Below are 23,014 nucleotides of genomic sequence, written 5' to 3' on the forward strand. Positions count from 1 at the left end.
GCACTGACTACATATTCTGTTGTTTTCAAATTATTTTTCTCACCATTTACTGACTACTTACCTCTATCAGCCTGTTTACGAGGCGTTGTAAAAAGGACGTCAACAACTCGATAAAAACCCACAATGCACAGAGGAGAGTAGAATCTGTGGCATATCTCCTGCTGCCGGTAGGGGGCGCTAATTTAGGAAACGCTCCGATGGGTCGTATTAGAGGTGGACGACCTATGTGGTCGTAGAGGACTTGTAAGAAATGAGAGATAACCTGAAGATGGATTTACTCGTCCATTTATTTAACTTTAGATTGTCAAGACGGTTTCACAAAACAAAGAAGAGTGTTTGTTTTTTTTAAACCGTGATAAAAAGACAACCTAAAAACAGTTACACAATGCGAATGGTCCTCTGGAGGTTGTTATGTTTTCCAGCAGCACACTCAGAACACAAGCGTGTTCCCAGCTGCAATACTATGAAAGCGTCTATTGGACTTCTTCTTCCAATACAGACGGTAGCTCCGTCAGCCCAGGTGGGGGAATGTCGCCACCTGCTGGTGTAACTCACAACTGCACCTCACATTTGTGGATTTTTGCTACAGATTCGCCCGGTACGAATGGGACAAAAATCCACCAATAAACAGAAGGGAAGTCACAAATAAGTTCAAGACTGCATCGTCCCGGAGGGAAAACGGGTTGAGTGTGCAAACTGGGCGTAAACTATCATAATGTCCAAAATCGCTGCTGTTTGTGACATGCCTCCAAATTGTCCGTTTCGATCAAAATTGCTCCCATTCTCCTGAATTTTATTCGGTCTAAAGCATTTCTATGTCTACTTAATATTTATTATTGTACGAGTCATGAAGTTTATTGTACCAGTCTAACCCACTTGAAGGCATACTTCGCACCTAGTATGGGACACATTGTAATTAGGCTGAACAAAAAGGGCAAATATGTTGCGCTGACAGGCAGTTTCCCCAACATATTTCGCAGCACCCCAAGCTCAGCGCCTTTCGAAGTGAAGACATTCCAGTCTTTTCCATTGTTCTGCGAATGTGTGGTTCCGTAAGAGCATGAAATTAGATATCCAGGGAGCATCAAACCATAATATTGTGAAAGTCTGACCCTGTGATGGTCTGACGGCCAGTCCAGGGTGTCTCCCCGCCTGCTGGGATAGGCTCCAGCATCCCCGCGACCCCAAATGGGATAAGCGGTTTGGATAATGGAAGTCACAAATGGCACGTGACCCACAAACTCCCAGGAAGCGATCCACAGATGTGTAAAACCCGGTCCACGTGTGAAAACCCGTTCCACGTGTAAAACCCGGTCCACGTGTGAAAACCCGTTCCACGTGTGAAAACTGGTCCACGTGTGAAAACCCGTTCCACGTGTGAAAACTGGTCCACGTGTGAAAACACGGTCCACGTGTAAAACCCGGTCCACGTTTGAAAACCCGTTCACGTGTGAAAACTGGTCCACGTGTGAAAACCCGTTCCACGTGTAAAACCCGTTCCACGTGTGAAAACCCGTTCCACGTGTAAAACCCGGTCTACGTGTAAAATCCGGTCAACGTGTGAAAACTGATCCACGTGTAAAACCCGGTCCACGTGTAAAACCCGTTCCACGTGTGAAAACTGGTCCACGTGTGAAAACCCGTTCCCCGTGTGAAAACTGGTCCACGTGTGAAAACCCGTTCCCCGTGTGAAAACTGGTCCACGTGTAAAACCCGGTCCACGTGTAAAACCCGTTCCATGTGTGAAAACTGGTCCACAAAGGCCAAAATGTTTGTGACCCCATGGTACATCGTTGTATATTCTTCTTCTGTGGTTTTACAAATAATAAAGTCCAATAAAAACGTCCCTACAATTCTGGGTCACGCTCCTCTATTGGTAAATACCTGCCGACCATCTAAAGATCGCTGAAAGAAGAAGAAGAAGAACACAAACAAACGTAATAACCGACGAATAAGAATACGTTTCCCGTCTACCCGTGCTGTCTCGGGAGGGCGCGCGCGCCCACTCATCTGCATGTCGCGCAAGGCAATAGAAAAAAACCCCAACTTGAGATTTGCTTGAATTGATTGACTTAATTAGTTGTAGTTGATCAACACGGTTTTACAAACAAACGATGGGTGTTTTCCCAGTCGTAGCCCTAACTCATCTGCTGCACCCTTGCTAATTTGTAAAACCGGCTTCAGAATCTAAAAAATAAAAGGGGGGAGGGACGATAATTAAAAAGGAGCAGAAAACAATTTGTTCGTGATTATCTCAAAAAATGACATGTTTCGCGACCGTCCAAAAATAGTAAACGGAAAAAAAGAGGAAGCTCGTTTCCTGTAACGTCGGTGACGTCACGGACGCGAAGGGAAACAAACGATCTCGGGGGTGCGGAAAGTGGCGGCACAGCAGCAGCGGCGGAGCGGCGGCGAAATAAGACACTGCCGGAGCAAAGAACACGCCTCCCCCCCGCGGCTCCCTCGGAGCTTTCTCCCACGCCGACGATGTTCTGGGATCTCCTGCATGCCTCTCTTTGCAGGAGGACGCTTCTCTCGGCTGCCGTCCTATCATGACACGGGGAGCCGCAGGACCCAAGTGGTCGCCAGACCGCCTCTAACGCGCGCGGGAGTCCAATGCCTCAGCGCCTTTTGCAGGTCCTCGACTTTGGTGGGGTGAAATATGAAATGTCCGCGGGAGAGCCGGGTTCTTCCCCTGTTGCATCTGGCTTTCCTCCTGGCGGCCGGCCGCGGCGAGCCCGGCCGGGCTTTCTCCCCCTCTGCAGGAGGAGGTCGGTGGGAAACGACGTTTCTTTACTTTAACGCACCTGGCGAGACTTTCACACGCGCAGCCCCGATGCAAAACGACATGCACCGATTCTATCAGCTGTGGAAGCTGCCGATGCATTGACCTGATCCTGCCTAAATATTCTGTTCTTTCCTATTCTTCTCTTCTCTTTAGTGCAATTCTCCCAGCCGGAGGCGGATCTGTCCACCGTCCATCCAGTGAAAACGGACCCGGACGGACAATTCCTCTCCCACTCCCTGTCTCACCACTTCAACGGTGGGCGCGTTAGGCGTGACCTTCGACCCCTGGCTTCGGGGGAACGGGTTTACTACAAGGTCAGCTACAAAGGCCGGGTTTTGAGTTTCAATTTGACGGCGAACAGTCAGTTGATTTCGGGCGGATACGTCCTGGAGACGAGGAACGGGAGTGTGGACAGGACGGAGCGCTTCTCCGGGGGGAATACCTGCCACCTCCTCGGCACCGTGGCCGACTCCGGCGTGCACAGGACCGCGGCCGTCAGCACTTGCAGAGGACTGGTAAGGAGCCGTGCCATGCTGCACACACTCACCCTCTCCCCTCACTGGTGCGGAGTGTGTGAAGGAGGTTATTTTGCACGCAGCTCTCATCAGATCTGCAGCGATGTGTGTGTGTCTGTTTGAAAAGTAGACAGCTTCTGGCACAGCGGGGGGGGGGGGGGGGGGGGGGGCGAGAGAGGGAGAGAGAGGGAGGAGGGGGCATCATTGTAGGGAAGGTGTCTCGTGGTTTTGCCGGTCCACGTCTCAAAGAAACCCCCCCCCCCCAGCTGACAGGAGCCTGTGTGTTGTCTGCTGGTCCCCTCCAACACTTCCTGTCACTATATGCAGACGACTCTGGACTGTCGCCAGACGTGATAACCCCCCTGGCTTCTGGCTCGCTCCGTCCTCTGTCGCTTTGTACTTTCACTCCGCTACCTTGTCACCCTTTCACCCCTTCACCCCTTCACTCCTTCGCTCGTGTTTTAACACCAGAAGGACCAGCCACCGGCTGCCGTTCACTCACCCAGCGACTGACTGGTTTCCCGTCTGCTTCACCGACATGACAAGTCTGACATTTTATCACCAACATGAACAGGTCAGTCAAGTCATCTAAACACCATCTGTGCAACAAGGGGAAGAAATCACACACACACACACACACACACACACACACACACACACACACACACACACACAGCTACTTAGTTCCTCTAGTGGGTGAGGAGGAACAGCATGCAGGATGTGACACAACTTTTTTTAAGATTAACTGACGTTTTTGTATATCAAAAGCTTAGTCATACACCCACTTACTACTCATACAACGCAAGTGCACACACACACACACACACACACACACACACACACACACACACACACACACACACACAGACACAGGAACACAAAGAGACACACTCACACCAATGTACACACACAGACACAGAGAGACACAAATAAACAGACACACACAGACACACACGGACAGATGCAGACACACACAGACACACGGACAAACACACACATGCACACACACAGACAGGCGTGGTCTCTCTCAGAGAATAAAACATACACACTCATGTACCATTTTTCCTTCTCATCCCCTCACTTTTCTGTCAGACTGTCATGATGTGCAGCAGGTTTACTTTCCTTCTTCACCCCCATCAGTGTGGCTGCAGTGTTACTGTGTTCAGCCTCATCGGTGTGACTGCAGTGTTACTGTGTTCAGCCTTATCAGTGAGGCTGCAGTGTTATTGTGTTCAGCCTCATCAGTGTGACTGCAGTGTTACTGTGTTGAGCCTCATCAGTGTGGCTGCAGTGTTACTGTGTTCAGCCTCATCAGTGAGGCTGCAGTGTTACTGTGTTCAGCCTCACTGGTGCAGTGTTACTGTGTTCAGCCTCATCAGTGTGGCTCAAGTGTTACTGTGTTCAGCCTCATCAGTGAGGCTGCAGTGTTACTGTGTTCAGCCTCATCAGTGTGACTGCAGTGTTACTGTGTTGAGCCTCATCGGTGTGGCTGCAGTGTTACTGTGTTCAGCCTCATCAGTGAGGCTGCAGTGTTACTGTGTTCAGCCTCACTGGTGCAGTGTTACTGTGTTCAGCCTCATCAGTGAGGCTGCAGTGTTACTGTGTTCAGCCTTATCTGTGTGGCTGCAGTGTTACTGTGTTCAGCCTCATCAGTGTGGCTGCAGTGTTACTGTGTTCTGACTCATCAGTATGGCTGCAGTGTTACTGTGTTCAGCCTCATCAGTGAGGCTGCAGTGTTACTGTGTTCAGCCTTAGCAATGTGGCTGCAGTGTTACTGTGTTCAGCCTTAGCAGTGTGACTGCAGTGTTACTGTGTTCAGCCTCATCAGTGTGACTGCAGTGTTACTGTGTTCAGCCTCATCAGTGTGGCTGCAGTGTTACTGTGTTCTGACTCATCAGTATGGCTGCAGTGTTACTGTGTTCAGCCTCATCAGTGAGGCTGCAGTGTTACTGTGTTCAGCCTTAGCAATGTGGCTGCAGTGTTACTGTGTTCAGCCTCATCAGTGTGACTGCAGTGTTACTGTGTTCAGCCTCATCAGTGAGGCTGCAGTGTTACTGTGTTCAGCCTTAGCAATGTGGCTGCAGTGTTACTGTGTTCAGCCTTAGCAGTGTGGCTGCAGTGTTACTGTGTTCAGCCTCATTAGTGTGGCTGCAGTGTTACTGTGTTCTGACTTATCAGTGTGGCTGCAGTGTTACTGTGTTCAGCCTCATCAGTGTGGCTGCAGTGTTACTGTGTTCAGCCTCATCAGTGAGGCTGCAGTGTTACTGTGTTCAACCTCATCAGTGAGGCTGCAGTGTTACTGTGTCCTGACTCATAAGTGAGGCTGCAGTGTTACTGTGTCCTGACTCATCAGTGTGGCTGCAGTGTTACTGTGTTCAGCCTCATCAGTGTGGCTGCAGTGTTACTGTGTTCAGCCTCATCAGTGAGGCTGCAGTGTTACTGTGTTCAGCCTCATCAGTGAGGCTGCAGTGTTACTGTGTTCAGCCTCATCAGTGTGGCTGCAGTGTTACTGTGTTCAGCCTCATCAGTGAGGCTGCAGTGTTACTGTGTCCTGACTCATCAGTGTGGCTGCAGTGTTACTGTGTTCAGCCTCATCAGTGAGGCTGCAGTGTTACTGTGTTCAGCCTCATCAGTGAGGCTGCAGTGTTACTGTGTTCAGCCTCATCAGTGTGGCTGCAGTGTTACTGTGTTCAGCCTCATCAGTGAGGCTGCAGTGTTACTGTGTCCTGACTCATCAGTGTGGCTGCAGTGTTACTGTGTTCAACTTCATCAGTGTGGCTGCAGTGTTACGGTGGTCAGCCTCATCAGTGAGGCCGCAGTGTTACTGTGTTCAGCCTCATCAGTGAGGCTGCAGTGTTACTGTGTTCAGCCTCACTGGTGCAGTGTTACTGTGTTCAGCCTCATCAGTGAGGCTGCAGTGTTACTGTGTTCAGCCTTATCTGTGTGGCTGCAGTGTTACTGTGTTCAGCCTCATCAGTGTGGCTGCAGTGTTACTGTGTTCTGACTCATCAGTATGGCTGCAGTGTTACTGTGTTCAGCCTCATCAGTGAGGCTGCAGTGTTACTGTGTTCAGCCTTAGCAATGTGGCTGCAGTGTTACTGTGTTCAGCCTTAGCAGTGTGACTGCAGTGTTACTGTGTTCAGCCTCATCAGTGTGACTGCAGTGTTACTGTGTTCAGCCTCATCAGTGTGGCTGCAGTGTTACTGTGTTCTGACTCATCAGTATGGCTGCAGTGTTACTGTGTTCAGCCTCATCAGTGAGGCTGCAGTGTTACTGTGTTCAGCCTTAGCAATGTGGCTGCAGTGTTACTGTGTTCAGCCTCATCAGTGTGACTGCAGTGTTACTGTGTTCAGCCTCATCAGTGAGGCTGCAGTGTTACTGTGTTCAGCCTTAGCAATATAGCTGCAGTGTTACTGTGTTCAGCCTTAGCAGTGTGGCTGCAGTGTTACTGTGTTCAGCCTCATTAGTGTGGCTGCAGTGTTACTGTGTTCTGACTTATCAGTGTGGCTGCAGTGTTACTGTGTTCAGCCTCATCAGTGTGGCTGCAGTGTTACTGTGTTCAACCTCATCAGTGAGGCTGCAGTGTTACTGTGTCCTGACTCATAAGTGAGGCTGCAGTGTTACTGTGTCCTGACTCATCAGTGTGGCTGCAGTGTTACTGTGTTCAGCCTCATCAGTGTGGCTGCAGTGTTACTGTGTTCAGCCTCATCAGTGAGGCTGCAGTGTTACAGTGTTCAGCCTCATCAGTGAGGCTGCAGTGTTACTGTGTTCAGCCTCATCAGTGTGGCTGCAGTGTTACTGTGTTCAGCCTCATCAGTGAGGCTGCAGTGTTACTGTGTCCTGACTCATCAGTGTGGCTGCAGTGTTACTGTGTTCAACTTCATCAGTGTGGCTGCAGTGTTACGGTGGTCAGCCTCATCAGTGAGGCTGCAGTATTACTGTGTTGAGCCTCATCGGTGTGGCTGCAGTGTTACTGTGTTCAGCCTCATCAGTGAGGCTGCAGTGTTACTGTGTTCAGCCTCACTGGTGCAGTGTTACTGTGTTCAGCCTCATCAGTGAGGCTGCAGTGTTACTGTGTTCAGCCTTATCTGTGTGGCTGCAGTGTTACTGTGTTCAGCCTCATCAGTGTGGCTGCAGTGTTACTGTGTTCTGACTCATCAGTATGGCTGCAGTGTTACTGTGTTCAGCCTCATCAGTGAGGCTGCAGTGTTACTGTGTTCAGCCTTAGCAATGTGGCTGCAGTGTTACTGTGTTCAGCCTTAGCAGTGTGACTGCAGTGTTACTGTGTTCAGCCTCATCAGTGTGACTGCAGTGTTACTGTGTTCAGCCTCATCAGTGTGGCTGCAGTGTTACTGTGTTCTGACTCATCAGTATGGCTGCAGTGTTACTGTGTTCAGCCTCATCAGTGAGGCTGCAGTGTTACTGTGTTCAGCCTTAGCAATGTGGCTGCAGTGTTACTGTGTTCAGCCTCATCAGTGTGACTGCAGTGTTACTGTGTTCAGCCTCATCAGTGAGGCTGCAGTGTTACTGTGTTCAGCCTTAGCAATGTGGCTGCAGTGTTACTGTGTTCAGCCTTAGCAGTATGGCTGCAGTGTTACTGTGTTCAGCCTCATTAGTGTGGCTGCAGTGTTACTGTGTTCTGACTTATCAGTGTGGCTGCAGTGTTACTGTGTTCAGCCTCATCAGTGTGGCTGCAGTGTTACTGTGTTCAGCCTCATCAGTGAGGCTGCAGTGTTACTGTGTTCAACCTCATCAGTGAGGCTGCAGTGTTACTGTGTCCTGACTCATAAGTGAGGCTGCAGTGTTACTGTGTCCTGACTCATCAGTGTGGCTGCAGTGTTACTGTGTTCAGCCTCATCAGTGTGGCTGCAGTGTTACTGTGTTCAGCCTCATCAGTGAGGCTGCAGTGTTACTGTGTTCAGCCTCATCAGTGAGGCTGCAGTGTTACTGTGTTCAGCCTCATCAGTGTGGCTGCAGTGTTACTGTGTTCAGCCTCATCAGTGAGGCTGCAGTGTTACTGTGTCCTGACTCATCAGTGTGGCTGCAGTGTTACTGTGTTCAACTTCATCAGTGTGGCTGCAGTGTTACGGTGGTCAGCCTCATCAGTGAGGCTGCAGTATTACTGTGTTCAGCCTCATCAGTGAGGCCGCAGTGTTACTGTGTTCAGCCTCATCAATTTGGCTGCAGTGTTACTGTGTTCAGCCTCATCAGTATGGCTGCAGTGTTACTGTGTTCAGCCTCATCGGTGTGGCTGCAGTGTTACTGTGTTCAGCTTCATTAGTGTGGCTGTAGTGTTAGTGTTCAGTCTCATCAGTGTGGCTGCAGTGTTACTGTGTTCAGCCTCATCAGTGAGGCTGCAGTGTTACTATGTTCAGCCTCATCAGTGTGGCTGCAGTGTTACTGTGTTCAGACTCATCAGTGTGGCTGCAGTGTTACTGTGTTCAGCCTCATCAGTATGGCTGCAGTGTTACTGTGTTCAGCCTCATCAGTGAGGCTGCAGTGTTACTATGTTCAGCCTCATCAGTGTGGCTGCAGTGTTACTGTGTTCAGACTCATCAGTGTGGCTGCAGTGTTACTGTGTTCAGACTCATCAGTGTGGCTGCAGTGTTACTGTGTTCAGACTCATCAGTGTGGCTGCAGTGTTACTGTGTTCTGACTCATTTACATGTGAGCTGACGGGTCATAGTCACACTCCAGATGAACTACTGCCGTGGCATTTTCACAGACGGAGCTGGATGCACATGCTAAATATGTGACCATCCACTTTCTCATCCGAGTATTTTTGATTTGTTTTCATGCTTCCGGTGTGGGAAGATGACAGCGTGAGTTTACATTTGTGGCGGCCTCACCAAGTGCCGCCCACGCAGTGTCTTTGTCCACGTCTGCCTCTAAGTTTTGTCTTCGTTTTGTCTTCGTTTGATGGCTGGGAGAGCTGGCGCTGGATCGGCTGGAAAAGCAGTGTAGGCTAAGCTAACTGCTAGCCTATGCAGACCAGCAGTTCCAATAACACTGAGGGCAGTCTGGCGGCGGCCTCACCTGGTGTTGACTGTGGTGTTTTGATGTCGTCGTGAGGAGTGTGGGGAGGTGTGTCGAGGTTGTCTGGGTGGGAGAGCTACCGCTGGATCAGCTGGGAGAGCTTGGTCTGCTTCGTCCGGTGGGCCCGGGGACCATGGCCCCTGTCTGGAGCTGCACCTGAGGAGGGAACGCCGAGCGCGGTCTGACAGGACGCAGAAGCAAGGCGGGCTAATCTAACTGCTAGCCCATGCAGACCAGCGGTCAGACAGTCATCCTGGCTGGCGTTCGTTCCCTTGGACAGTGATTTTTTTTTTGTTTAGTTTGGATATGTGTGTTAGTGTGGATATGTGTGTTCTTGTAGTTTTTGGATGTGTTTTTGTCTTTGTGTTGCACTGCTGTGGGCTGGGGGAAATGGCATTTCGTTTCACTTCATGTACCCAAGTGCATGAAGTGAAATGACAAAGTGTTCCTGATTCCTGATGCTGCACTGTTTCTAATAATAAAACCCACTTTTGACCACAAAGAAAAGGACGATGGCTGGTCAGCGGAACGGGGGAGTGAGAGAGCAGCAAGACGTGCAGAGGGAAAAGAAGACTCAAGTCATCCAGCCGGACCGCTGAGTCCAAACTAGTGTCTGTGATCCTGCACAACAGCCATGATTCTAACAACTAATCATCTGCACTTCTGACCACTTGGCTGCTGAAAACGAGGTAGAGAGGCGTTCATGGGGTTGTACATGTATCCCTCTGGAGAGACCGGCTTCATCTGGGGAGACGGTGGTCGATGATTCATGGGTCATGAATGATTCGAAGCAACTGACTAAAAAAAAAAAAGAGACGTGGAAAACTAAAACCTGCCCTCGCTGAAGTGATCAGACGTGTCAGGTTTACCCAGGAAGAATGCTGCATCGTGTTTGAATCTCTCCTGCGGCCTCCTGCCTCCTGCCTGCCGCTCGTGTTTGTTTGGGTTGCGGCGTCTCGTTCTGCCACTTCTTGTAAACGCAGCCTGGCCAGTGCAGACGGGAACGACAGGACCTGCAGTCCATAAATTCATGTAATCGACCCACTTTACGTGCTCTCCATTAATCCTCAATGGAAAATCTTATGTTGCTCTACATTCTTGCAATGTTGCAACCCCCCCCCCCCCACTCCCCTCCTTATCTACAGACTATGGGATGTTTATTTTCTCAAGGCTGACAACTGCAGTTATGCCAGGGTATCTACGCTGATCTGTCAAACTTTTAATTCTGGTCTCTGGGAGAAGGCCCGCGGTGACCGAAGCCACAGCTGGCCCAGATGTGGAGGGGACGGCCGCCAGCTGCTGCTAAGGTCAGTCACCCCTCAGGATGCAGACGGAGATGGACGGCCTCAAATTATGAAAACACACAGACCTCACATACTAACTTAAGGCTTTACTGGTCAGCAAAGAAACTTGGCTGGGTCACTTTGCAGGTTTGACTGATTACTAATGACCTAGTTAAAGTTTTAAGTGGTAATATAAACCACTTAAACAATGCAATCTGGCTACCTTCCTTTATGGTTGCATTATTTTGTTTTAACCCTTCTGTTGTCTTGCCGGTCAAAAAGTCCCAAAAACAGTGTTTAACATCAGAGAAAAGACTCTCAAGGATATTTTTTCAACCTGAAACCCCTTGAAAACGAGTGGTGTCCACTGATTAAATGCAGTCTTTCTGCACTGTGGAGAGGGAAAACCCAGATACTCACAAAGTTTGCAATGAATGACAGGTTGTTTCTTCGTGCAAAATAGATTTGGGGTTTAAAACTGAATTAAGTTTCTTTAATTTAGAGGTTCAACGAAGGCGGGTCATAAATGACCCAAAGACAAGGTCAGTATACAGAACATGTGGACAACACCAGGGCTCAAATCTAGAAGATATGCAGTTTAACAAACTTCTCCGGGTTTCTGTGTCTTAATGTGAGTGGTGGTTTTACATCATTGGCCTAATAGTGTAATGCACTTTTTGAAACGCCACCAACTGTTGGTGAAGACGACATGTTTGCACAACACAACCGGCCAGGAATGAGCTGCATACATGACATGACCCTCAATGGGAGACGGGGGGTGGGGTGGGGGGCTCTGCTTTGTCCTCCAGCTGATCTGTGCTCCGCCTTGAGACCGGGCTGCCATTGGTGGGCTGAACAGAAATGAAGAGAGGAGTGTTAAGCTTGGCACAGAAACAAAAGTCAATCCAGGAGACGGAACAGACGCCTTCTGGATGCCCTAAACCACAATGCGGTCGCTGTTGCTAAATTAACACCTCTCATAGCCTGTGTGTGTGTGTGTGTGTGTGTGTTTTATTACCCACACACATCTGAAAACCAAGTTCAACTTGTTCAAACAAATCGAGCAGGAGTAAACTGCGCTGACGTCATCAGCACTTGACTCTGTCGTGCAGCGTGGACTTGACTGCTGCTCTGCAGAGCCGAGCTTGGTTCCCTCTCGGCTTATACGGTAGGGAGCCGGCGAGGTTGTGCAGAGCAGAGCGGCTGGGTGGTGAGTCAGGCTCTGCTTTGTCTCTGTGGGAAGCCTTTCAACCCAAGCAAACCTCAAGCTCCTTTCAGTGGAGGCGTCGGTAACCACCCCCCCCCCCCAAGGCACAACAAAGAACAAGTGAATGCAAGTCGAGGCCTATTTTTGGCGTTATTCCTTTCTGAAATGCACATTTCCTCACGCTGTACATATGGAAAATGATTTTTTTTAGACGTGGCGAGGGGCAATTATCTTCTCTCATAACATTTTATGCTAGAAAAAATAAAATATGATGGTGAGACGCGTAATTAATCCATTTAAGAACGTCGTATTTGAGCTGTTCCGACACAGCTTGAATTGCTGAATTGCACTGCGATCCAGGTTGCCTCGATTAATATGCTGAGACTTGAATCTAAACACGGATTAACCAAAACTGCACCGATAACCACCAGGGGTCTGTACTGGCAAGAATGTGGCGATACGATTTGTCACGATTCGATACCTCTCAATACATTGTGGCATTTTTAACGACGCAACACTGCGATAGTTTGTCAAAATTTCAGAAAAACGTCAAAGAAAACACTTCGGAGCAATCAGTCATAAGTAGTGTGTCTCTGGGACAGTGTTTCCCAACCCAGTCCTCAAGGACCCCCTATCCTGCAGATTTTCTTTGCAACCCTGAATAGGTACCCGTTTGTAGTTATTCAACCAATCAGCAGGCAATTATGTCAGATGTTGCACGCCTTGCATAATTAGTGCTGTGGGATGATTGGTTGAGTAAGTACAAGCAGGGCTACCTATGCAGGGTTACAACGAGAATCTGCATGATAGGGTTTCCTTGAGGACTGGGTTGGGAAACGCTGCTCTAGGAACACCTGCTGTTCTTGCGCTTGCTTCTTCTTCTTCTTCTTCTGCTTCTCCTTCTTCCTGATGTTTATTGGCGGTTGGCAAACAACGAATTGGTGTATTACCGCCACCCGCTGGTATGGAGTGTAGATCAGAACGTCTATTACGCTACCCCCCCCCCCCAACAACCTCAAATCTTCTTAATTAAATGTTACTTTAAGAAACGGAAACAAGATTGTATAACACCCAGTTGAATTCCTCTGTAGAATATCTACTAAATCAAACCGTCCTTTTATTTTTACTGACACTTTGAGTCAGACGCCTTCTTTCTAACGCTTGCTGCTCTTCGGCGCAGCCCTGTTATAATGCTGCACCTGCCCCCTCGCGTCCAGAGAGGGAAACTACACAACGAAGTAGTCCCGCTGCCCAGTCTTCGCTCGTCATCGCAAATCCGAACCATTACTCCAGTGGTTCTCAACCTTTTTGGGGTCCTGGACCCCCTGCGTATTTTTGATCTACCCTGAGGACCCCTCCACCTGATCTTGGGGGAGGGGGGTTGCAATTTGATAGAAACAGTAGAAACTGCATTTTAAATTGCATTATAGCATTTATTCACTCTTTGGGGCAAAAATAAGAGCTTTCAGTTGTAACTTAGATATAGTTAACAAAACAGAATTCTTATGCAGTAACTTTCAGATATATGTAACAAAACAGAATATGTATTCAGTAACTTTCAGATATATGTAACACAACAGAATATGTATTCAGTAACTTTCATATATATGTAACACAACAGAATTCTTATGCAGTAACTTTCAGATATATGTAACAAAACAGAATATGTATTCAGTAACTTTCAGATATATGTAACAAAACAGAATATGTATTCAGTAACTTTCAGATATATGTAACAAAACAGAATATGTATTCAGTAACTTTCAGATATATGTAACAAAACAGAATATGTATTCAGTAACTTTCAGATATATGTAACAAAACAGAATATGTATTCAGTAACTTTCCGATATATGTAACAACACAGAATATGTATTCAGTAACTTTCAGATATATGTAACAAAACAATATGTATTCAGTAACTTTCAGATATATGTAACAAAACAGAATATGTATTCAGTAACTTTCAGATATATGTAACAACAGAATTTTTATGCAGTAACTTTTAACAATGCAAACGGGAGCGAGATCTCTTATTAAAATACAATAAATGACACTTGTGAAACAGATGTAATTAGAGAAAAAAGTCCTGTTACCCTTTATAGTTTAGGTAGATAAAGGTCTCAGTCACATTTGAGTAAAATAATCCTATTTCTACAAATGTCATAGGATCTTTTTTTAAAGATATTTTATTTTCACGGACCCCTTGCAGTTACACCACGGACTGCTAGGGGTCCGCGGACCCCCGGTTGAGAAACACTGATCATTACTCAACATAAATACACCGAAGCAAACCACGACGCCCAGTCTGAACACTGTACACGCAGCTGTACATACCCAGCATGTGCTACGGGACAAATCAGAGCGTGTATAAACAGACGGCCTGCTACTCCGTTTAGATAACCGCCATAACAACAATCATGGCGCTGTTGAAGAATGTGTACTGTTGTACTTACTGAACTGGAGAAGACAAAGAATAGAGAGAAACAGGCGTGCGCGGTCTCGGGAATACTTCTCTTGTGATCTGCCGATGACCGTTGTGAAAGAAAGAGAAGAAGAGAGCGGAAATCAAAGAGGACCGTTTCCTCCTGTTTTCCGCTGTAGCGCCCCCTCGCTGCAGCACTTGAGACGGCAATTCCCATTTTAGAACGCAACGATAATTTGCCCCCTTTTCCGCTACACGGTACCGGCTCAACTCGACTCGCCCTTTTTTTTTTTCGTTTTCCGTCACTGGAAAGTACCGGCATTTTGGTAACCGTCACCACCATCCTGGTAAAAAAATGGAGCGGGTCGTAAAATCAACGCAGACCTCTGATTGGCCACAGAAACGCGTCGCTGCGTCATTTTGCGTCATGCGTCATCAGTGCGCGCATGGGCCGTCACCCGACATTTTTAGATGCCGGAGCGGTCGAAGCGGAGTTATCTTAGAAGTAAAATTTAAAAAAAATGGAGAGCCGAAAACCCAGCCACCCTGAGGGGTAATGTTACGGTAATGGAAAACGACACAGAAGCGAGTCGAGTCGAGTTTAGCCGGTACCATGTTGTGGAAAAGGGGGCGTTAGACGATCTCACGTACTTGCGTTGTGTTTCAGGCCCTGAGAATCGATGTGGTGTTTTTGGAAATGGACGCAACGCTGAAAGAAAGCGTGGCAATAGTTTTGATTGAGCTGTTGTAACCGGTTACTTTGTTGCCCGGTGCGGGATTCGAAACGGGGTATACTGCACCGCAAGGCGACGTCACTAACCGCTCGGCTAAAGGGTCAGACCCGCTAGCTAGGGGCTAACGTGTCTTGTTAGTAGTTTACACTATTTTCTTATCCTTTACAAAGGCGGGATCAGACGGCTGCCACGTATTCGTTTATATTTTGTCAGCTTCTTAAGAATCGTTGATAAATATCCGATGTTGGAAAATTGTGGAAACGTTTAGCTTTGACTCCAATTACGTCAGTGCACAGATTGTACTGCTCTGTGTCGCAAGTGTTTGAGCGATGCTGCACCTGGCCTACGTTAGCTTTATTAATGACCCAAAACGTGCTTAAAGTGTACATCTTTAAGATTCCCAGTCCTTCGGGTTACTACCACCCGCCAGTTGACGATCTGCGATGCTTCTCTCTGGTTGGTCCACCAGAGAGGAAGTTCCGCCTTATCGTCGCTGGTGGCCCAATCGCTGTTGACTGAAGTAACACGTCACGGTCTTGTCATGGTTTAGATGCGGTTTGGACGTTTTCCGCGGGAAGCGTTGTACCGAGCTTCATCTTCTTCTTTCGGCCTTTTTCCTGTTTCTCAGGGGTCGGGAAACGATTATGGGTCATATTTCCGGTGTTCGGCGGAAGCAGTATCACACGCCGGCCGCAGATTTGGCTGAAGAAGTGTTAGCTATTGCTGTTTGTGTTCAAGAAAAGATGATAGAAGTTGCTAACCTACATATAAAATGTCGTTACGGAGCTCGGTAACCAGTGAGGGCACAGAGCCAATGGCGGCTGTTGTTAACTTGGGCCTCGACCATTCCGGTATGGTTTTGTCAATCCGCATACTGATTTGGCAAAATGTTACGTCGGATAGCCTTCCAGACACGACCACTAACCCTATGGACAGGGGGACAGGTAATGCGCCGGATGCTATCCCAGTGGTCATGGGTTTGCGCCCATGCCCGTCGCCCGCCAACATCTGTGACCCGTCAGATTATACAACTCGGCCCTCAAAACGCTCTATTTCGGCCACTCGCAGGCGCTAATCCTAATTTTAGCCACACCAAACCCACATCTAATATCAGCTGTCTCCAACCCAACACCTCAATTTAGCCATCTTTAACTTTATGCTGAAATTTAACCTGTTCTAAACTGCTGTTTCCTGACTGAAAGAGTATTGTAGTGGAAGGGTCACATGATCTGAAGGGTCACAGTTTTTGGTGTAACCGACACCGTTCATAAGAAAAGGCTTTCTCGAACTGAGAATGAGCTGAACTATTATTGTTTGTTCCATAATCTGTGATAGATGGCAACGAAACCGATGCTCTTTTGTATGAAAAAGTTTGAGATTATCACATTAAGATTCAAATGCACTCGTATAACGATAATTCTAAGAGGTCTGGATTCAGATGTGATTTTATGAGATAAAGTGACTGCCCTACACTGGGAAAACAGCAGAAGGTTTATTTCAGAGCTGCCTGGCCTGGCCTGCACTACAAAACCCACAGAAGCAGGAAACAGAGGCAAAGCAGTTCCACATGGCTTCTGTATTTAGAACACAGACGTGTGTTATGCTAACCTCCTCCTGTGGCACTGGCACCTCACACCCCAACACACTTCCTCTGGGTCAGCAGGGGGGTTAATGAACAGGAGGAGGTTGGGGGGCAGCAGGAGGCAGAGGGAGCAGCGGTGGTGGAAACACTCCGTTCAAGGGAGAATAATCTCCATCTCTGTAATTCTGTCTTCGGACCCGCTATATGAAATACAAATCCCATTGTAAAATGCCAAATGGCCTCTCGAAGTGGGCGTGTTGTGGTTTTTTTCATGGTTTTGTCATGTCGTAGCTGACATCACGCAGGACAGTAACACTATAGCTATACCTGGGGTTCTTGGATGATGCCAGATTCACTCCATACGCGTCGCTCTCTCTCCTTACATGTTTCATAACCTTCTTCTTCTTCTTTCGGCTTGTTCCCTGTTTCTCAGGGGTCGCCACAGCGGATTTTTCAGTTTCCATCGGTACCCTGTGAGGGCACAGCACCGATGGCGGTCGTTGTTAACTCGGGCCTCGACTGATCTGATATGGTCTTGTCAATCTGCATACTGATTTGGCGAAATTTTACATGGGATACCCTTCCTGACACAACCACTAACCCTGTGGACGGGGGCACAGGTAACGCGCTGGATGCCATCCCAGTATCATGGACTTGCGCCCATGCCTGTCGCCATACACGTTTCATAACCTAATGCATTTAAATTTGCTTTGCTATATTCTGTGTAATAACTATTTATGTTGGCTCTGAGTATAATCTCTGATTATTCATTAATTCTATTACTCTTGTCTACTTTGCACATTTGACATCTATGACCCGTTTTTTTTTTCTGATGAGGTTTTTCTTGAGGGGTTTTTCCTCATCCAGGTCAAGGGTCTACGCAGAGGTTATGTCGAGTATTGCACTGATTGTAAAGCCCTTTGGGATGACTGTGTTTTATGGGGTAAACACATAAACTTGACTCGACTATGCCACGCGATGAGAAGCCAGGCGGGCAGCAGAGCGTTGGCATGTACAGAGTTGAAACTGGCGTGCAGACTGCAGAGGATCATGCAGAGAAAACGGTCCGAGTGTTTTGATGGGCCTCTCCGGAGCATTCCCCTGCCGGCCGAACTGAGCTCCACCACCTGGCTTCATCTTCTGGCAGTCACTTTTGACTCCTAACGAACAAGAAAAACACAGAGGAGCCAGCAGGGGGACATTATGACAAAAAAGCCTATGGAACTGTAGATATGTGTCAGCTAAGGATCCCTTGAACGTCGGTCCACACATACTTCGGTGCAGTAAATCTCAGAAGAAGAATAAATCTCAATCTAGAGAACATAAAATCAGCTGAATGCCTTTGCATGGGGCCTTCGGGTTAGTTTTCCCAACTGGCTTTGAGCGAATCAGCCCCGCATGCTTTGTGAGTGAGTGTATGGCAGCGCCGGGACCTCTGGACGGAGGCCATGCTGTGAGTCAGCGTTGGAGAAACCCGCCGCATCGAAATCATTAAGTCTAAGTTTGGACAAGAACAACGAAACCCTGGCCAAATACAGAAAAGTCTCGGTCGTGGTTTGCTTTGTTTCCTGTCAAAACGTAAAAGGAAAGGCATAAATCGCCGTGCTGATGGCGACCTGTTAGATAGAAAACACAACAGAAATGAACAGAATTCATCCCGAGTTCACACGCTGAGCAGTAATGGATGGTATGTTCCTCCGCTTTCAGTAGATGTGCACCATCTGTCTTTGCACTGCGTCGACTCACCCACACCCTCCATTGTTAAACACACACGATCAACGTTTTCTTCCCTGCAAACTTAAGATTCACCCTAACAGGTGTTGTGGTATCCGCTTGCCAAAAGTACAACTGCTCAGCATTTACCCTTTGTGAACTCCCTTATGGAGAAAGAGGAGATCCACCCCGAGCTCCAGAGAGTCCTAAATAATTGTGGTTTAGAGTAACGATTTTTTTTTTTTTTTTTGCTTGCACAGACAGACGTATAGACGGACATGCCTGGAACCTGTCTGCATGACCTAGAAAGCTCACTGAACAGTTCAGGCTTATGGAGGAACCCCCGCAAACACAACTAGTAGCGTTGTATGTCCTATTCTGTCACATCGGGCTCCGAAACCAGTCGTAGAAAGCAAGGAAGAAACAACAACTGCATCAAATGTTCATCACCTCCTCACCATTCTTCATATTTCCTCCGAATTCTTCGTGCTTTAACCACTACTCTGTTACCTCTTGGGTCGACGGGTGTTGCATTATGTAAGATGTTATTTCCTGTTGCTGAAAGTAAATCAAATCAAATTATACCTCATGCACCTGCAGCCAGCCATTCTGAGCTGTGCTTCTTTTGCCCTTCATCTTTCCATCTGTGTGGCTCTTCTGTTCATTTCAAAGGGCCTTATTGGCATGAAAGTTTCAAGAACGGGCCGCACAGTGGTGCAGTGGTTAGCGTGGTCGCCTCACGGCAAGAAGGTCCTGGGTTCGAGCCCTGGGCTAGTCCAACCTTGGGGGTCATCCCGGGTCGTCCTGTGTGTGGAGTTTGCATGTTCTCCCCGTGTCTGTGTGGGTTTCCTCCGGGTGCTCCAGTTTCCTCCCACAGTCCAAAGACATGTAGGTCAGGTGAATCGGCCGTACTAAATTGTCCCTAGATGTGTGTGTGATCCCCGGCAGTCATTGGGCTGCAGGCAGGATCCCAGCACTCATTGGGCTGCAGGCGGGGAGACACCCTGGACAGGCCGCCAGGCCATCACAGGGCCAACACACACACACACACTCACACCTAGGGACAATTTAGTACAGCCGATCCACCTGACCTACATGTCTTTGGACTGTAGGAGGAAACCCACACAGACATGGGGAGAACATGCAAACTCCACACACAGGACGACCCGGGATGACCCCCAAGGTTGGACTACCCCGGAGCTCGAACCCAGAACCTTCTTGCTGTGAGGCAGCCGCACTAACCACTGCACCACCGTGCCGCCCTTACAAGTTTCTTTATATGGTGTTATAACTTGGTCTTCATTCTGTCTTTTGCAAGTCAGTTTCAGGTTAGAGGGACGGGCTCATCCTCATACAGTCTGGGCTTGTTTGGGCCTAAGCTCAACCTTACACACACACACACACACACACACACACACACACACACACACACACACACACACACACACACACACACACATAAATGCACTCAAACACACCAGTCACATTGACTAAGAAAAATTGCAAAGTGTGAGCAGCCAGGAAAATAATTCCTGTAATGTTTTAGTCTATTCTATCTGAGCGTGTGTGTCGGTGTGTGTGTCGGTGTGTGTGTGTGTATGTGTATGCGCGCGTGTGTGTGTGTGTGTCTATGTGTGTATGTATTCAACACCACAGCTCTGATCAGAGGGGAATAGTCTGCACCAGTAGCAACATGCACGGCATACTTTCCAAACAGACCAGGTAACGTGGCTGAAACACCGAGAATGTGCCCCGGGGTAGGAGGGAGGGGTGGATAGACAAATAGATAGATGGATGGATGGATGGATGGATGGATGCTCTGTGTTCAAATACGGAGCGTGTGGCTAACGATGGAAACCTCCCAGATGGAAATGACTCGGTTGACCTTTAACAAAGCACCTTCTAGACCTCCACCTGAAGGGGTGGGGGTGATTGAAGTACTACCACTTCCACCACTTTACTTTGTGGGTTTCTTCTTCAACTCATCGACGCTATAGTGAAATAGCACATTATGCAACTTTGTTCAGAAAGTGTGTTTGGAGAGCTTGAAAGGTGATTTAAGTGGAGGTGAAGGAAAGGTCCCATGAAACGATCATGTATTTTTATTCTCCTTACCTCTCGTGTCTGTAGCTAATTTGCATCTATTTGATGCAGTTTTCTACGAATTCACAAAAACGAATTTCTTTTTCTTTTGTTTTTAAGACAATTGTGGTTTTCTCTTCCTGACAAACGCAATACATTTTTTAGTAGCGTCATCCTGCGTTGTGGTAGCGCGCTAACAAAAATGTCTGCTGAGGGGGGATCCGGGTAGCGTAGCGGTCTGTTCCGTTCCCTACCAACACGGGGATCGCCGGTTCGAATCCCCGTGTTACCTCCGGCTCAGTCAGGCGTCCCTACAGACACAATTGACCGTGTCTGCAGGTAGGAAGCCGGATGTTGGTGTCCTGGTGGCTGCACTAGCGCCTCCTCTGGTCGGCCTGTTTAAGGGGGGAGGGGGAACTGGGGGGAACAGCGTGATCCTCCCACGCGCTACGTCCCCCTGGTGAAACTCCTCACTGTCAGGTGAAAAGAAGCGGCTGGCGACTCCACATGTATGGGAGGAGGCATGTGGTAGTCTGTATCCCTCCCCGGATCGGCAGAGGGGGTGGAGCAGTGACTGGGACGGCTCGGAAGAGTGGGGTAATTGGCCGGGTACAATTGGGGCAAAAAAAGGGGGAAATTTCTTAAAAAAAGGAAGCCTGCTGAATGAATAGGAGTGAGAGAAAGAGTGAGAATAAGAACTAGCCAATAGCGTATCAGTGTCCACACGCTTCTAAAAATGCCTGGCCAGGATTGGGTGTCAGTCAACTCAATCTCCCACCCCTAAATCCCACCTGACCGTCCTGTTTCGTTCAGATACATGTTGGCCCTGCTCTCGGTGCTGTTTTATGTTATAAGGGACCTCTGAATTAAGACGTCACCTCTGTGATCCTGTCGAGAGAACTGTTGTCTGCTTTTTTTAATCGTTGCAGTTTGATTTCTGTGTCTTCCTTCCACAGAAAGGTGTCTTCTCTCTGTCAGAGGGACACTTTTTCATCGAACCGGTCCAGAGGCCTCCCGGTGACCCTGCCGGGGGCCCGGAGGCTCATTTAATCTACCCCAGATCCACCACGCGAGCACACAGATCCCAACGCAGCGCTGACAGCCGGGACACGCCCAGCCCCTGCGGCGTTAAAGGTGTGTGTGTGTGTGTGTGTGTGTGTATGTGTGTGTGTGTGTGTGTGTGTGTGTGTGTGTGTGTGTGTGTGTGTTCTGCATGTGTGCAAGCATTGGTGGTATTCCAAACGAACACTTCCCACTTCCTTTTCCCGGGGGTTGGATGGGCTGCCGGGGCGCCCGAGGTTGACGTTATCCGCTGTCGTTGCTTGCAGATGCTCCTGGCGACTTCATCCGGGCAGAGAGGGAGAGGGAGGAGTGGGAACGGGAGCAGCAGCAAGGAGGAAATCGGCGCTCCCAACGCTCCGTCAGCAGGGAGAGATGGGTGGAGACCATGGTGGTGGCCGACTCCAAACTCATCGAATACCACGGCAGCGACAACGTGGAGTCCTACATCTTCACCATCATGAATATGGTGAGCTGTTGGACATATGCCTTCAAGATGAGGCACAGAAAGATGGATGCGTTGTGGATCTGTTGATCTGGGACTAGATGTGTTGTGAGATTGTGGTTGTGGTAACATGGTGATAGAACTTGTCATTCCCTGGTCTTAAAGGCTGCATTACGGTAACGTGAGACCGTTTTCTGAACTTATTCCACTGTTTTAGTGAACTATACGATGAATGTCTGTACCTGCTTGGTCATTGTATCCACATTACTGATGATCATTTATCAACATATTCTGCTGTGTTTCTGAGTTTCCTCCGTAGGGTGTCTGGGCTCAGCCTTAGAGATAGGGTGAGGAGCTCGGACATCCGGAGGGAGCTCGGAGTAGAGCCGCTGCTCCTTCGCATCAAAGGAGCCAGTTAAGGTGGTTCGGGCATCTGATTAGGATGCCTCCTGGGCGCCTTCCTTTGGAGGTTTTCTGGGCACGGCCAACTGGGAGGAGACCCCGGGGTAGACCCAGACCTCGCTGGAGGGACTACATGTCCAATCTGGCCTGGGAACGCCTTGGGATCCCCCAGGAGGAGCTGGCGGGCGTTGCTGGGGAGGGGGACATCTGGAGTGCCCTACTTAGCTTGCTACCACCGCGACCCGACCCCGGAGAAGCGGCTGAAGATGACTGAATGAATGAATTCTGCTGTGTAAATATCTTCTGAAAGCACCAGTAGTCATGGCCAAGATATCAACTCATTATCAATACGGAGGGAGTGAGTCAATCAGTGGTGAGGTAATGAGTCAGTAAATGCTCAGTAATCTGGGCAACATTGATTTTGTCAGTGTTGTCCAGACGTAAGAGAGTAAACTTGGAGGTTGGTTCTGTGTCATTGTTTTTGTTGAGACGAATAGCAAAGTTGGAAAGGAGTAGATGATGAGCCACGATGAGGTGGCCTTCTATGGAGAAATGATGGTTGGTGTGGCGGTGAAGAACGGCTCTGCAAACCGAGTCGCACACTGATCTTTCCCCTATCGGTGTCAAAGGTCTTTTCTGAATGGCTTCTAACATAAACGATGCTATTTAGTCACACTGAAAAACTGTTTAAGCGCTGCCAAAGCCTGACAGCAGTGCTCCTCACCCACAGCCAAGTCCACCAC

The 23,014-nt window shown here is 48.5% G+C and overlaps 1 protein-coding gene across 1 annotated transcript in view; it reads left to right on the forward strand.

Annotated features, from left to right (window-relative positions):
* The first annotated feature begins 2,540 nt into the window (after window positions 1-2,540).
* Window positions 2,541-23,014, forward strand: part of adamts12 (ADAM metallopeptidase with thrombospondin type 1 motif, 12) — a 70,972-nt gene continuing 50,498 nt past the window's right edge. The window contains exons 1-4 of the mRNA XM_056280319.1: window positions 2,541-2,771; window positions 2,942-3,303; window positions 21,322-21,499; window positions 21,694-21,893. Of these exons, the coding sequence (XP_056136294.1) occupies window positions 2,663-2,771; window positions 2,942-3,303; window positions 21,322-21,499; window positions 21,694-21,893 (849 nt within the window). The 5' untranslated portion in view covers window positions 2,541-2,662. The remainder of the gene's footprint in view (window positions 2,772-2,941; window positions 3,304-21,321; window positions 21,500-21,693; window positions 21,894-23,014) is intronic.

This window comes from Lampris incognitus, chromosome 1, assembly GCF_029633865.1.
Source record: "Lampris incognitus isolate fLamInc1 chromosome 1, fLamInc1.hap2, whole genome shotgun sequence".
In the NCBI taxonomy this organism is placed as follows: Eukaryota; Metazoa; Chordata; class Actinopteri; order Lampriformes; family Lampridae; genus Lampris; species Lampris incognitus.